This window comes from Apodemus sylvaticus, chromosome 18, assembly GCF_947179515.1.
Source record: "Apodemus sylvaticus chromosome 18, mApoSyl1.1, whole genome shotgun sequence".
Lineage (NCBI taxonomy): Eukaryota > Metazoa > Chordata > Mammalia > Rodentia > Muridae > Apodemus > Apodemus sylvaticus.
This window is the reverse complement of record NC_067489.1, coordinates 23,371,263-23,386,619: the sequence shown is the minus strand read 5'-3', so window position 1 is coordinate 23,386,619 and position 15,357 is coordinate 23,371,263. Positions and strand designations below refer to the sequence as shown.

Here is a 15,357-nt window from a genome sequence, read left to right as displayed (position 1 = left end):
TGGCTTAGCGTAAGGGGATTTGCGTCTTTGGCAGTGTCTTGGGATAAGGTGCGGATCCCTGGTGTCCTGCAGCGACTGGGAGTGACGTACTTCGTGGTCGCTGTGTTGGAGCTCTCCTTCTCAAAGCCTGTGCCCGACAGCTGTACCTTGGTGAGAATCTGTGGAGGGGGTGGCGAGGGGGGCGGGCGTAGCTGGAGGACAGCCTCGGGGTCGTTTGTTCGGTGCTGGTCTCCTTCCCTCACTGGCCTGGAATCTCTGGGTAGCTAGGCTGCCTAGCCAGGGAGCCCTAGGGACCCTCCTTCACAGGGGTCATTGGGATGGAACCGTGGTCTCCGACTGACCTACCTGCCCTCTCATCCCCAGAAATCATCTTGTTTAAACAACGGGTCCAATCACGGCACAGCTCTCTGAATCCTTAGACTGCATAGAGTATCACTGCTCTTCTGTCAGTGAGATGCCTTCTCCTGTCTCCATTAATTGCTTCTCTCTGTTTTTTGAGACAGTGAGGCAGGATCTCACTGTAGATGGGGCTTGAACTCACAGAATTACATGTGCCTCTGCCTCCTGAGTGCTGAGATTAAAGGCGTGCTTCACCACACAGTACTCTTTAGTTTCTCTCTCTCTCTCTTGATACAGTACTAGGGACTAAACCCAAGGCCTCATGTAACCTAGACCAGCCTCAGGCTCGGTGTTGCTGAAGGTTGACTTTCAGCTCCCGATTCACCCGCTTCCACCTCTCGGGTGCCACTGTGCCTCGCATTATTAGATCAGCGTGTGCACACATCTCCATCTGTACTTGTGTGTGCGGGCGAGAACAGCCTTGGGTGTCGTTCCTTGGGTGCCCTCCATTGCTTGTTGAGATTGGGTCTGGGCACAGCCAAGTGGGCCAGGTTTGCTGGCCAGTGAGCTCAGAGATCTCCTCGGGGTGACAGGGTCACAGCACACACCCGCCTTCTTGTGTTTGTTCTGAGGGTTGGATTGAGGTCCTCATGCTGCTGTTGAACCATCTCCCCAGCCAGATAGATAGATAGATAGATAGATAGATAGATAGATAGATAGATAGATAGATAGATAGATAGAGGTAGAGAGGTAGAGATGTATAGATATATAGACAGACAGACAAGTAGGTAGAGAGGTAGAGAGATAGAGATAGATAGATAGATAGATAGATAGATAGATAGATAGATAGAGATAGACAGACAGAGATAGATAGATAGATAGATAAAGATAGACAGAGATAGATAGATAGATAGATAGAGAGAGATAGACAGACAGAGATAGATAGATAGATAGATAGATAGATAGATAGATAGATAGATAGATAGAGATAGAGATATATAGATAGGTAGATAGACAGACAGACAGATAGATAGATAGATAGATAGATAGATAGATAGATAGATAGATAGATAGAGATATATAGACAGACAGACAATAGAGATAGATAGAGATATATAGATATATAGACAGACAGAGAGAGAGAGATATATAGATAGACAGACATAGATATAGATATAGAAACAGACAGACAGTCCAATATCATTAAGGCAGATATATACATATGGATATATAGATATAGATATCTGGAGAGAGAGGAGGGGATTTTATTCTACTGTAAAGGCCAGAAATGGCGCCGGGCATTCCCAGACTCACTGTTGGGTTGCTCATGAGTGCTGCTCTTTCTTCCCACCCAGGAAAGAAGCTGCTTCTCTTTCCGAGACGTCACCTCCAGCTGGCCCCAGTGGCTCGTCATTCTCATACTGGAAAGCATTTGGCTGGCTTTGACATTCTTTTTACCTGTCCCTGGGTGCCCTACGTAAGTGACCCCCTTGCCAGGTAATCCCTCTGTGTGTGCCCCATTCGTGTGTGAGAGGGGCTGCATGTGTGCGCATGTGCATCCCAAGGCTCGCAGTGTCAGCTTTAGTCCTTGCTCTTTTTATTTTATTTTATTTTATTTTATTTTATTTTATTTTATTTATTTTTGGAGACATAGAATTTGCCAAGTAGTTTGGCCAGTGAGTCCAAAAGATCTACCTGTCTCCACCTCTCCAAATGCTGGTATTGTAAATATGTACCACCATGCATGTTTTTTTTTTTAAATAAAAGCATATTTATGTGTATGAGTGTTTTGCCTGCATGTGGATTTGCATTCCATGTGCTTGCAGTGCCTGTGGAGGCCAGAAGGAGGTGCTGGATCCCCTGGAACTGGACCTGCATGTGGGTTCTGGGAATCTAATGCTTGTTTGTGCTTTTTAACTACAGAGCAGCTCTCCAGCCCCGGTACAGGGCTTGGCTCTCTCTCTGAGTCTCTCCCCCGTCTCTCTGTCTCTGAGTCTCTCTCTGTCTCTCTCAGTGTCTCTTTGTCAATCCATTATCATTAAGGCAGGGGCAAGGCATGGTGCAGGAGAAGCTGAGAGTTCTACATCTTCATCTGAAGGCTGCCAGGATAAGGGTCTTAAAACCCATACCCACAGTGACACACCCACTCCAGGACTACACTTACTTCAACAGGGACACAGGGACACACCTTCTAATTGTGCCACTCCAGAGGCCGAGCATAAATAAACCCTCTCTCTCTCTCTCTCTCTCTCTCTCTCTCTCTCATTTCTATCTGTGTCTCAATCTTTCTCTCTTTGTTTTTTCCTGCATTGGTTCTGGGGATCAAACTCAGGCCCTCATGGTTGCAAAGCAAACACTTTACTGACTGAGCTGTCTCCCCAGTCATGATGGCCCCTTTCTGCAAGTCAGAGGTCAGGTTTATAGCCCTGAGGAGGACTTAGCTTTCACACTTCATTCTCCTTTGAGGCTCACATTTCCACTGAGAGGAGGGTCGAGGTTGTCTCAGCCTCACTCTGAGTAGAAAGTAGAACTGCGTCCCAGTGATGGGAGCCGCTCTCTGAGAGCGCCAAGTTCGGGTGCTCGGGCTGTGGGGGGCCTGTTTGTGTGTGAGGCTGTTCGCACCCTGCTGCATGGACAACCACCGCTCTGACATTTAAGTATGTTTTTTCCTTCCCTAGTGGCTACCTTGGCCCTGGCGGTATAGGGGACTTGGGGAAGCACCCTCATTGTACTGGAGGAGCAGCCGGCTACATTGACCGCCTGCTTCTAGGAGACAACCACCTGTACCAGCACCCGTCCTCCACCGTGCGTGAGCCTTTCCTTGGAGACCTGGGAAGTAGGGAAATAGGAAGCTAGTTTTATACTACTTAAGGGAAATGTGGTGTGAAATCACCTTTATTTGGAAAATTGGCTGCATTCATGCCTCAGATGTTCGCTACCTGTTGGCACGTAAAGGCAAATATTTCCAATTGCAGAGGGAAACATGCCATATAAAACAAGCGGAGTTTGATTTAACCCTTTAGGTTTCCAGACCCAGATTCCTAGTCAGGGACTCAGTGCAGTGTGTGTGTGTGTGTGGGGGGGGGGGGTGTATCGTCACTGGATCCCTGTGAGACAGGGACTCCGTGGTGCAGCGTGTGGTGGGGTATAGTAAGCAGGGTGCACTGGATCCCTGTGGGGAATGCAGCTGGGGGGGTGGTGGGGGCGTTGAACTGTACCGTGCTTAATTTCTGTGCCTCTGAGGTGGCATTCAGGAACTAATCTGCACTGGATGAGGGAGGGCTGGGCCCCTTATGGTCCTCGTTGGAGGTGGGCTGTCTCCAGCACACGAGTGATTTAGGAAGGCAGACCAAGCCCCACACTTTGATTTCTCTTGTCTTATGTTGTGGGACCCAGCTCAGGGCTGTACGCTCACATTGTGTACCCCTCTTTACTCAAGGACCCCACATGACGTGCGTGACAGAGACCTTACTTCTCAGAGTTGGCTGGGGATGCGTGTTTCATGCCTCAGAAAGGCTGAGGCTCTGGGTGGCCCTGATACACGACACACTTCCAACGTTCTGGCCTCATTTTTTATATTAAAAATATAAATGTTTTATTTTAATTGACTTTGTTTTATATTTTTGTTTTGTTTGCACGCTGGCGCTTAAAACAAGGGCCTCCTACATGCTAGTGCTTAGCACGCTTCCATTGGGCACGCCCCCTTCTCAGATGGATTCTTGAATGTCATTAGCTCAAGAAGAAGGCTGGGAGCTGTTGATGCTGCAGTGGGGTTTGCTAAGTCAGAAGCAGCAGGCAGGCCCTGTCCTGTTGTTAGGCCTTTGCATTTGATTTTGGTGAAATGTGATCTAACACTCATTGCCAGGGTCCCTAATGGGGCCAGCAGAATCATGACTCACTTTGCTTATGATGCCTACAAATTGCCCGTGAATTTCTGCTGTAAAAGAAAAAAGAAAGAAAAAAAAAAGAAAAGTAAAGAAAAGAAAAAAAAAAGAAGGGAGGGAGGGAGATGGGAAGGAGGGAGGAGGAAACCAGGAAGCATCAGCTATTGGGATGTATTCCAATTTGAGGTCCATCTTGCATTCGTTTTTGTGTTCAGTGAGTGACTGCCACCCTCTTCTTCTGTTTCCTTAAGGTGCTGTATCACACAGAGGTAGCCTACGACCCTGAGGGAGTCTTGGGGACTATCAACTCCATTGTGATGGCGTTTTTAGGAGTTCAGGTATCTGTTCATGTCCTCAGGATAACCCTTCTGACAGTTGTGACCGCTGCTAACAATGTACCGAGGGGCCATCTCACTGTAATGAGGTAGTGGAAGGAGGCTGTCTGCTGCCCTACAGATCTGGGAAATTCTGTTCGGGGATCGAGATTATGAGAACTAGTGTGGGATAGCTCAGCAATCAAATGACTAGCTGGGTCCTTACACATTCTAGAAACTAAAGTCTTACTAGTTGTGGGTTTATTTTAGCCCAGCAGTTTGTGGATAATGAGTTCTATTAATGGCTTCCTCACTCCCTCCCTTCTTCCCTCCCTCTCTCCCTCCTTTTCTCTCCCTCCCTCCCTCTCTCCCCCTCTCTCTCCCTCTCTCTCCCTTTTGTTTTATGAGACAGCATTTCTCTGTGTAGCCTTGGCTTTCCTAAAACTTGTTTTGTAGACCAGACTGACTTCGATCTCCTCAGGGATCCTCCTGCCTCTGCCTCCTGAGGGCTGAGATTAAAGGTATTGGGGTCCAAAAATTGCCTTACAAACCACAGAGACACCGATGTCAGTCAGACAGGGAGAGCTTACTGAGCATCTGCCTCAGGACTGATCGACCAGGGCCATGGTCCAGATTCAGGAACCGAACCAGGACACTGAGTTAAGATTTTACAAGGTTTTTAAGCCCCAAATCCACAAACATCTGTGGATCAGGGATAGAGGATTCCCTTTTGAACATGTCTTTGTTGTCCACTTGTCCTGCCTCCATTGATTGGGGTATTCAACCGTGGCAGGGGACTTGCCTTGTCTAGTATTCACCTTCTAGCTTGTCTACCAGGATGGAACTTATCTAACATTTGTGTCTTTAGTTACCCACGTACATGTCACTTTCTGCCAAGTAGTATGTCAGTTCCCAGGGAGGTCTTGGGATCTTAATTACTAAACCACTACTCAAAAGGGAAGTCTTATTCCAAATAGTTTCTTATATTAGTGCAGGTGTCTTTGTTGAACATGCCCTTTGTTAGATCATAAAACACATTCACAAGTGCCGAGATCCACACTGGTCCAGTCACCTGCTGAGTTTTCCCTGTATGAACTTAGGAAAGACACAGACTTCCATCGACAGCCTGCTATCTAAGTGGCTTTCGAGCATGTGTGTCTTATGCCCCAAATCAAATCTGGTTACTCTTGGTGTGCCCCTCATGTACACTTCTGTTTTGATTCAGAGTAGTCTAGATTTCTCTATGCAAAGTTGTGCTTTCTGGCGTTTGAGTTTATTCTTTGAGAAGCACAAACTGGAGAGTAGAAAGGCTACTACAGCAAACCCAAGAACATTCTGTGATGGAGAGAGTATCCTGACCGTGGAGGCAGCCATCGCAAGGAATCTGTGGAGTATAGGTGTGGCTGAAGTATGACTAAGAACCTCGGGTTTTGTTTTTGGTTTTGTTTTGTGTCTTTGTTTTGTTTTTTCGAGACAGGGTTTCTCTGTGTAGCCCTGGCTGTCCTGGAACTCACTTTGTAGACCAGGCTGGCCTCGAACTCAGAAATCCACCTGCCTCTGCCTCCCAAGTGCTGGGATTAAAGGCGTGTGCCACCACTGCCTGGCAGAACCTCAGTTGTTAATTTTACTTGATTTAAAATTTAAATGGGCACACATGGCTAATGGCAGTCCTATTAAACGGTACCGATCTCAGATGTGTACAGTTTGAGGATTAAATAATTTCCACTGACGTGTTGGCACCCTGCCTCTCTTTCTGTGGGGCTCAGATTCTGTGTTTGTAGGCATTCACCTTCTACACACACACACACACACACACATATGCTAGGCAAGCCTCAGCCTGCAGGAGCAGTTGGGTTAGCGTGGAAAAGTTTAGGGACAGACCCACAGCCACACTGCGTGGATTTGTGCCTAGCTCTCTCAAGGTGCAGGCCGTTGACACCTTGGTGTGTCTAATTCCAGGGGTGTTATGAGGGTAAAATATGTTAATTTATACAAAAACCCAAGAACTAGCACATAGGAAATACTCTTATATTTTAGCTATTATAAATTATTAACACTATATCCTTTGATACTTTCAAAGTTTGACTCTAGTTCAGAGAGATGTTGTGCAGTGTCCTGTTTTTTAAGTTGTGGTTTTAAGTCCATATCCCTCCCCCTCCCCTACCCCCCAGTTCCGTTTTGTCCTATGCATCTTGAATAGTGCCGCCAGACGCCAGACTCGATACTTTGTAGCCAGGCTAGTCTGACCTAGTTTCTTGTCATCTAAATAGATGTTACTTTTAGTTTCCATCCTGTTGCTGTGATAAAACACTCTGTCAGAAAGCAATTGAGGGGAGAAAGGGGTTGTTTCACTCACAGGTCACAGCCCTCCATTGAGATAAGGAACTTAAAAGCCATGCAGGGCGCAGCCTGCTGCCCCACTCTCTGGCTCTCGCCTGGGCAGCTCTTCCGTACACCCAGGAACACTTAGCCAGGAGGGAGCTGCTCACAGTGGGCCTGGCCCCGCCCTCCTGTATCAATTAGCAATCAAGACAGTCCCCCTGCAGATGTGCCGACAGACCAGTGTGAACTAAGCAGTTTGTCCATTGAGGTTCCCTTTCCCAGGTGACTTTAGGTTGTGTCTAGGATCAGAGGTAACTTTCCTAGACTCCCCCAAAACCTCTGAGAGAAGTTTTAGAGCCCCTAATCTAAGAGAGACCTGCTGAGTCCCCTGCCTGCCCCATTATTTCACTTCTCAACCTGCCGTGGTCCTCTTTTACTTTAACATGTTTCTGTGTGTGCCGTCCCTTCACCCGGAATGCCCTGCCTGCTCCATGCTCTCCGACTTGTGTCCCCAACACTACCTATGTGACGTGGCTCTCTGTCACCGGTCCCATGCTTCTCCCCCAGGGCACAGGGCTCAATTTGCCTTCCTCCTTATATCCCCAGAGTCTAGAATGTGTACTTAGCAAACACCCCCATGTGCAGGATGGTTAAGTCGATGAAGACAGAAACAAGAGTTCATCCTAGGTGACTCTCTTGTTCACATTGCTTTCGTCCCCAGGCAGGGAAAATACTGTTGTATTACAAGGATCAGACGAAAGCCATCCTGATACGATTCGCCGCCTGGTGCTTTTTCCTTGTAAGTAGCCAGCCCTCTTTACTCCGATCGCTGTTCTTAAGGCTGACCCTTGTTTAAGAAGAAATGAAGTGCTGGGCAGTGGTGGTGCACACCTTTAATCCCAGCACTTGGGAGGCAGAGGCAGGCGGATTTCTGAGTTCGAGGCCAGCCTGGTCTACAGAGTGAGTTCCAGAACAGTCAGGACTACACAGAGAAACCCTGTCTTGAAAAAACAAAGAAGGAGGAGGAGGAGGGAGAGGAGGAGGAGGGAGAGGAGGAGGAGGGAGGAGGAGGGAGAGGAGGAGGAGGGAGAAGAGGAGGGAGGGAGAGGAGGGAGAGGAGGAAGAGGAGGAGGAGGGAGAGGAGGAGGAGGAGGGAGAGGAGGAGGAGGAGGGAGAAGAAGAAGAAGAAGAAGAAGAAGAAGAAGAAGAAGAAGAAGAAGAAGAAGAAGAAGAAGAAGAAGAAGAAGAAGAAGAAATAATAATGAAGTGTTGAGCAGTTGCTGGCTCAGCATGAGGGAGAATGGTTGTCTTGAATAACAGTGTTCACAGAATAACATTGTTAAGAATTGAGTGAAACCCAGGATCTGGTGTGTGTCGAGCACACACTCTACCCCTAGGCTGCACTCCTAGTGACGGCGTCTTTATATCTAAATTCTCAGGCTCATTTTCTTAGAAAACTGTATATAAGTAAATAACGTAGTGTTTGCCGTCAAACACTTGAATGAGGATTGCTGGAGGAACTGTGTAAGGGAGCCAGGCGGTGGTGGCGCACACCTTTAATCCCAGCACTTGGGAGGCAGAGGCAGGTGGATCTTTGAGTTCAAGACCAGCCTGGGGGCTGGAGAGATGGCTCAGCGGTTAAGAGCACTGGCTGCTCTTCCAGAGGTTCTGAGTTCAATTCCCAGCAACCACATGGTGGCTCACAACCATCTGTAATCGGAATCCGATGCCCTCTTCTGGTGTGTTTGAAGACAGCAACAGTGTACTCACATACATAAAATAAGTAAATAAATCTTAAAAAAAAAAAAAAAGAAAAAGAAAAAGAGGAAAAAAAAAAAAAAAAAAAAAAAGACCAGCCTGGTCTGTAGGGCAGGCAAGGATACACAGAGAAACCTTGTCTCTGAAAACAAAATGGGGATGGGGTGTGTGGAGGGATGGGGGTGGGGAGGGTGGGGAGGGTGGGGTCTGAAGATGTAAGGGATGCTTGCTATATGTGGGAAGCCTTATCAGAAAGACTCAGCAGGGGATAAGGTTGTAGCTCAGTAGAAGGCTTAGCACAGGAAACCCTGGGTCCTATCATCAACACTGAGTAAGCCTGGGGCCCTGCAGTGAGAAGGTAGAGGCATGGGGATGGAAGCACCTCGACTCCGCAGTGATCTTGAGGCCAGTCTCGGATGCGGGAGACCCTGTCTCCAAAAACAAAAGAGAAACTAAAAACAAACAAACAAACAAACCCGGAAACAGCCAGGGAAGCTGTTTTAAAAGCAGGCGCATCCTGTTAAGAACTTGCTTGTGCACCTGCCTGCCTGTTTGCTTTCCCCAGCCTTTCAGAGTCACCCATAGGAGTCACTGTGACTCATCGCATACCGTCTCTAACTCAGGGAACACTGGGAAATGGTTTTGGATAATGTATTAGTTACACATAACAGGTTTCCAGTCATAAGAACAAAATAAAAGGTAATGTTTTTTTCAGTCCTCTCTAAGCAGTTAAGTAATTTTTTTTGTCTTAAGTGCATTGTGTTTTGAGATTGTAACATAAATCTTTAACATCCTTCTCCTCATAGGGACTTATTTCTATTGCTTTGACAAAAATGTCTGCAAATGAAGGCTTTATTCCAATAAACAAGAATCTCTGGTAAGCATGGCCGAGGGTGTCATATTCCTGTTGGCCCCGTGATGAAACCGGGTGTTCCCGGGAGTGTGACCGCCCTCCCTCCCTCCCTTGCTCGCTCCTCCTCTCCCTAGGTCCATCTCATATGTCACCACGCTGAGCTGCTTTGCCTTCTCTGTCCTGCTCATCCTCTACCCGCTGGTGGATGTGAGGGGCCTGTGGACGGGAACCCCATTCTTTTATCCAGGTGAGTTAGCTCTCAGCAGAGCAGGTGGTAGTGAGCGGTGCTGGCTGCGAGGCACTGCGCTTCCTCGGAGCTGAAGCTCTGTCCTACAGGCACACCTCCAGGAAGCAAGCTGAGGGCGAGCTGGGCTGCCCAGCTCACAGGAGGTCACCGGCCTGTCCCAAAGCACTCTACCCCATTTCCATGTTTACTTCCTAGAGTCAGTAAATACATCCCGATTATATTCAGGCAGTACAAAATGGTGACGTGCTAGATGTGACCCAGGACATAGTGTTTTTAATAAGAAATAGGATTGTGGTGTGTGTGTGTGTGTGTGTGTGTGTGTGTGTGTGTGTGATTATGTGTGTATATGTGTATGTGTGTGTGTGTACATCTATGTGTGATTGTGTATATGTGTGTGTGCATGTTTGTGAATGTATATGAGTGTGCATGTGTGTGCTTGTGTGTATGAATGTGTGCTTGTGTGTGTATGAATCTGCATGTATGTGTACATGTGTGTGTATGAGTATGTGTATGTGCATGTATGAATGTGTGTGCATGTATGTATATGAGTGTATCTGTATATGTGAGTATGTGTGTACATGTATGAAGGTGTGAGTGTCTAAGTGTGCACATGGCATGTGTACATGTGATTTGTGCACATGTGTGCACATGTAGAAGTACAACTTACAGGAGTCAGTTCTCTCTACCAAGAGGGTTCCTGGGGTAGAACAGAGGTCATCAGGCTTGGTGGCAAATGCTGAACCAGCTTAGGTTCCTACTTCCTAAGAACCTAGACATACACTTCATAGTTAAACAGCTAAGCTACGCACCGTTTATTTGGGGCAGTAGGGAATAAATCAAGTGCATGCCTCATGTTATTTATTGAATTCATTTCAAGAATACTATGAATGATCTGGGGGGAAAACCCACATTCTGATCTCTGTAGGGATGAACTCTATCCTGGTGTATGTTGGCCACGAGGTGTTTGAGGATTACTTCCCCTTCCAATGGAAGCTAGCGGACGAGCAGTCCCACAGGGAGCACTTCATTCAAAACGTGGTCGCCACAGCCCTCTGGGTGCTCATCGCCTATATCCTCTATAAAAAGAAGGTTTTTTGGAAAATCTGATGGGACCTGCTGAAATACGTTGCTAGAGGAGTCCAGAGGGCCTGGGGGCTGTGCTTCCAGATGCTGTGTCCAAGCTGATCTGCTTACACATCAGAAAGTGGCCTGTATATTTTTTGACTTACATATTTACATCTTTGAAATACTATGCCCTCCATTTTCTCCATTTTGTATGAAATTGCTATATTTGGAACATGTGTGGGAATCTTGTTTAACTTCTCAGAGGAGATTTATTCTGGACATTTTGCCTCTGTGGAAGAGGCCGAGGTTGGCGGACTGTGCCTGGCTCAGAGGTGGACTCCCTTCCAGGCTTGGGCAGTACCTTGGGTTTGCCCCCTGGCGTCACAAACCAGCAAACAAGAAGGACCAAGTCTTCCTTCCTGAGACCTGCCTTCCCATGTGTATATGTATGCCAGCAATCACAGCCATGGCTTCACCGGACAGGACAGACTATAAAGCTTTTGGAATGGACTGTGTCATAACGTCTGATTTCTTTTTATAGCATGCACTTATTGTTTCTAGAAAGCCAAAATAATTTTCCTTTCCAACTTTCAGGGCTTCTATAGGCCGACAAAATGCATTATCAAAAGCTATTTTCTTCTTTCCACACTTGGAAAAAAAGCTGAAATATAGACTTGTTCTTGCAAATCACACTCATTATAGCTCTATTTGTCCATCTACCTTATTAGTCTGTCTGTCTGTCTGTTCTTTGGTGGGTCCTCCGGAGCTGTCCCCTGGCCTGTCAGGGCTATGGCTGCCTCATCTGTGGAAGGAACGAAATGGGGATTCTCTCTCAGCTCTCCTGAGGGAGAGCTGGGTTTAGATGTGATAAGGTGGGGCCCATGAGCAGCTTCTGTGTAATCTCACAGAAAACCCTGGGAAAGGAATAATAGCAAAACCCCTTGGTCTCCATTGGAGTGAATCCCACCAATGGCTGTCCACAGTTTCTTAGGGATGAAAGTGACAGCTGTGCATATAGACACCCTCCTGGGATTTTCCATGAGAATTGCATCTGTGAGGAGAATCCCGATGAGGTTGTACGCTAGCCCACTCTTCTATGGAATCCTGGGGATATTTCAATTACAACCCATGTACAAATGGCTTTTGAGTCCATCTCTGGCTCTGCCCTGGACTCTTGCCCACGCTTTCTGATCTTTTCTCTCCTGTGCCTGCAGCACCTCTGGCTCAGCCCCGCCCTCCTCTACAAAAGGAAACTCCTTCATGTTTTTTGTCTCAGGGCACAGAACTAAGTGCATCTGTCTTTTCGCTCACTTGTACTTTTCCATTCACACACACACACACACACACACAGCCACTGCTAAGCCTTCTCAGTGCTGCCCCGATCTTCCACCTCTTCGTTCTCCATTGTGGCCTCTTTCTGTGAAGTCACTGGTCCTTTGCCACCAGATTAAGCTTTCTAAAGCAGGAGTTGGATCAGACCATCTCCTCCAGTTCGGCTGTGCCCAGGGCACCTCAGCCCTCTTCCTTTGATCCCTGAACCTTCTGTTTTCCTGTGGCCACCAGCCTTACTGTCTGCAGCCCAGCTGGGCCCTCCCTTCTCCTCTTCTCTCCCCACCCATATTTGATCTGTTGTTTCACTCCGTCTCTAATCTCATTCTCAGCCAGAGCTGAAATCCTCTTCGGGGCTCTCACTGATATCCATCTCATAGCATTAATTGCTTCTGCCTCATGGTTATTTTCCGTGTTCCGTGATCCAAATGGCAAGAATTACATATTCTCCTCAATTTTTGTGGTACCAAATGCACTGCCCTGTACTTAGCAAGTACTAAATAAACATTTATTAAAGCAAAACTGAGTGTGGTTTTTATTTTTTTAGGACTTTAGTTTTTAATTATATGTATATGGGGTATTGTGCATATGAATTCAGTGCCTGCAGAGGCAAGAGGCAGCTTTTGGTTCCCCTGGAACTAGGGTTATGGGCAATTGTGTGACACCCAATGTGGGTACTAGGAACCAAATCCCAATCTCTAATCTGAGCCATCTCTCCAACGTGTATTTATTTATTTATTTATTTATTTATAGTTTTTTTTTTTTTCGAGACAGGGTTTCTCTGTGTAGCCCTGGCTGTCCTGGAACTCACTTTGTAGACCAGGCTGGCCTCAAACTCAGAAATCCACCTGCCTCTGCCTCCCAGAGTGCTGGGATCAAAAGTATGCGCCACCACCTCCCGGCGTGTATTTATTTTTGAATAGTGTGACTTTGAAGTAAGTTTGACATTCCCCATTGAGAGTCCCTTGAGAATGCTGATGGAGTTGGTTAATGGGAACAGGCAGCTTTAGGGACTCCTGGTACTGCCCAGTTCTTCAATGCACTGATAAGGATAGCCATGGCTATGCCGTCTCCCCATCTAGAATGAGAGCCTTCGTGAAAGGGTGACTTCAGAGTTACGGAGTAGCTCTGAACTGGGTGCTGGGGCAAGGGCAGGATGCTCTGAGCCATAGGAAACACTGAGTCCTGATACAGCAGGACTGTCAGGAAACTTACCCCCTGCACAGTTCACCCACCATTGCAGCCAACAGAGATGGCTCCTGGGATCCCATCTGGGACACACAGAACTGTCTACAGGCAGAGTCTCTGTGTATCTTAGTGTTTTATTCGCCAACACTCCCCCCACCGAAAACCCTGGTCCTTGAGGATCATTGGCTAGAAATGCCTTCAGAATCAGAAAGGATGAGAACTTGGATTAATCCAGTCCAGGTTATACCCAAGAAGGTGACTACCTACTCAGGTACCTCCTGAGAGAGGGAAGGCAAGGTGTGTCACCCCGGTGACTAACAGAACAGGGGAGTGGGTGTGGATAACACGACTGTTGGTGGCTGCAGCAATGACAGATGACACTACACCTTACCAGGTGCATAATTTGTCATTTAAACCACTTTAAAATTATTTGCATTTCTAATAGCTGTTTATAATGGAGTAAGCTGTAGTTTTTATAAGTTGTGCCATTTTGTGTTCACTAATATGAAGGACGCTGTGGATAAGTGAATAACCCACTGTTACGTGTAAGGTACTGGCTAGAGTGAAAGCCAACTGAAATACTGGGATTTTCCCACCTAAAATGCAATTTTATTTTATTTTAAATAAAATAGAAGGCCAGTAGACTTCCACGAAGAGGTTTTTGTATTGTTTTTTTTTAAACTACGGGCAGATCCCTCCAGATGCTAAACAATATACTCCTAACTGGGATGTGTTAATAAGCAAGTGCCTGACACGATCCAAGCTTTGAGGTCTCTAACACGTTTAAGCACGGTGGGAAAGCACATTGCTAGTGTTGATCTTTCATTACACATTTGTATAATGTAGTTCTCTCTCAAGTGTAGTGAGCAACCTTTCCTTTTGCCACTAAGGGCCCGTCTTTTTTTTTTTTTTTTTTTTTTAAGATTTATTTTATTTATTATATGTAAGTACACTGTAGCTGTCTTCAGACACTCCAGAAGAGGGCATCAGATCTCATTACGGATGGTTGTGAACCACCATGTGGTTGCTGGGATTTGAACTCAGAACCCCTGGAAGAGCAGTCAGTGCTCTTAAACGCTGAGCCATCTCTCCAGCCCCCTGGCCTGTCTTAGTTAGGGTTTCGCTGCTGTGAACAGACACCATGACCAAGGCAACTCTTACAAATGACATTTAATTGGGGCTGGCTTACAATTCAGAGGTTTGGTCCATTATCAAGACAGGAACATGGCAGCATGCAGGCAGGGATGGTGCAGGAGGAGCTGAGGGTTCTACATCTTTGTCTGAAGGCTGCTAACAGAAGACTGGCTTCCAGGCAGCTAGGATGACGGTCCACACCCGCGGTGACACATTTACTCCAACAAGGCCACACTTCCAAATAGTGCCACTCCCAGGGCCAAGCATACACAAACCATCACATTCCACTCCCTGGCCCCCATAGGCTTGTTCAAACACATGAATCTATGGGGGCCATATTTAAACATAGCATAAAAAAAAGCACATTTAGTCCAACTTCCAAAGTCCCCATAGTCTATAGCAGTATCAACAATGTTAAGAGTCCAAAGTTCAAAGTCTCTTCAGAGATCCATCCAATCACTTAGCTGTAATCCTTGAGAAACCAGCTGGGCAGACTCCAAACTCTGCATCTCCATGGATGATGCCAAAGCAGTTTTCAGATCTCCACTCCTTTGTCATCTTTGTTGACTATAACAAACTTCTTTTCCTGGGCTGGTTCCACTCCCTGTTAGCAGCTTTCCTCAGCAGACAGCCCACGGCTCTGGCATCTGGAACAGCTTGGGGGACTGCAAGGCAGCTTTCTGTGTTACAGCTTCTTGTTTCAGTGTCTGGGATCCACACATGATCTTCTGGGCTCCTCCAAAGGGCTGGCATTGCTTCTCCAGCTCTGCCCTCTGTAGCTCTCTGAGCTCAGGTTGATCCACTCCAGTGTCAAGGAATTGCTGTTCCTTACCAATAAACAGCCTCTCATAGGCTCTCTTTATGGTGCCAAGCCTCAACTCCATTACATGATGCCTTCAGTCCTGGGCCATCAACTGCAACTGA

The 15,357-nt window shown here is 46.8% G+C and overlaps 1 protein-coding gene across 1 annotated transcript in view; it reads left to right on the top strand.

The window, feature by feature from the left end:
- Hgsnat (heparan-alpha-glucosaminide N-acetyltransferase) overlaps window positions 1-12,633 on the top strand; it is a 32,030-nt gene extending 19,397 nt beyond the window's left edge. Inside the window, exons 11-18 of the mRNA XM_052162272.1 lie at window positions 35-150; window positions 1,695-1,816; window positions 3,018-3,144; window positions 4,475-4,561; window positions 7,581-7,658; window positions 9,424-9,494; window positions 9,605-9,717; window positions 10,643-12,633. Of these exons, the coding sequence (XP_052018232.1) occupies window positions 35-150; window positions 1,695-1,816; window positions 3,018-3,144; window positions 4,475-4,561; window positions 7,581-7,658; window positions 9,424-9,494; window positions 9,605-9,717; window positions 10,643-10,824 (896 nt within the window). The 3' untranslated portion in view covers window positions 10,825-12,633. The remainder of the gene's footprint in view (window positions 1-34; window positions 151-1,694; window positions 1,817-3,017; window positions 3,145-4,474; window positions 4,562-7,580; window positions 7,659-9,423; window positions 9,495-9,604; window positions 9,718-10,642) is intronic.
- Window positions 12,634-15,357: the final 2,724 nt, after the last annotated feature.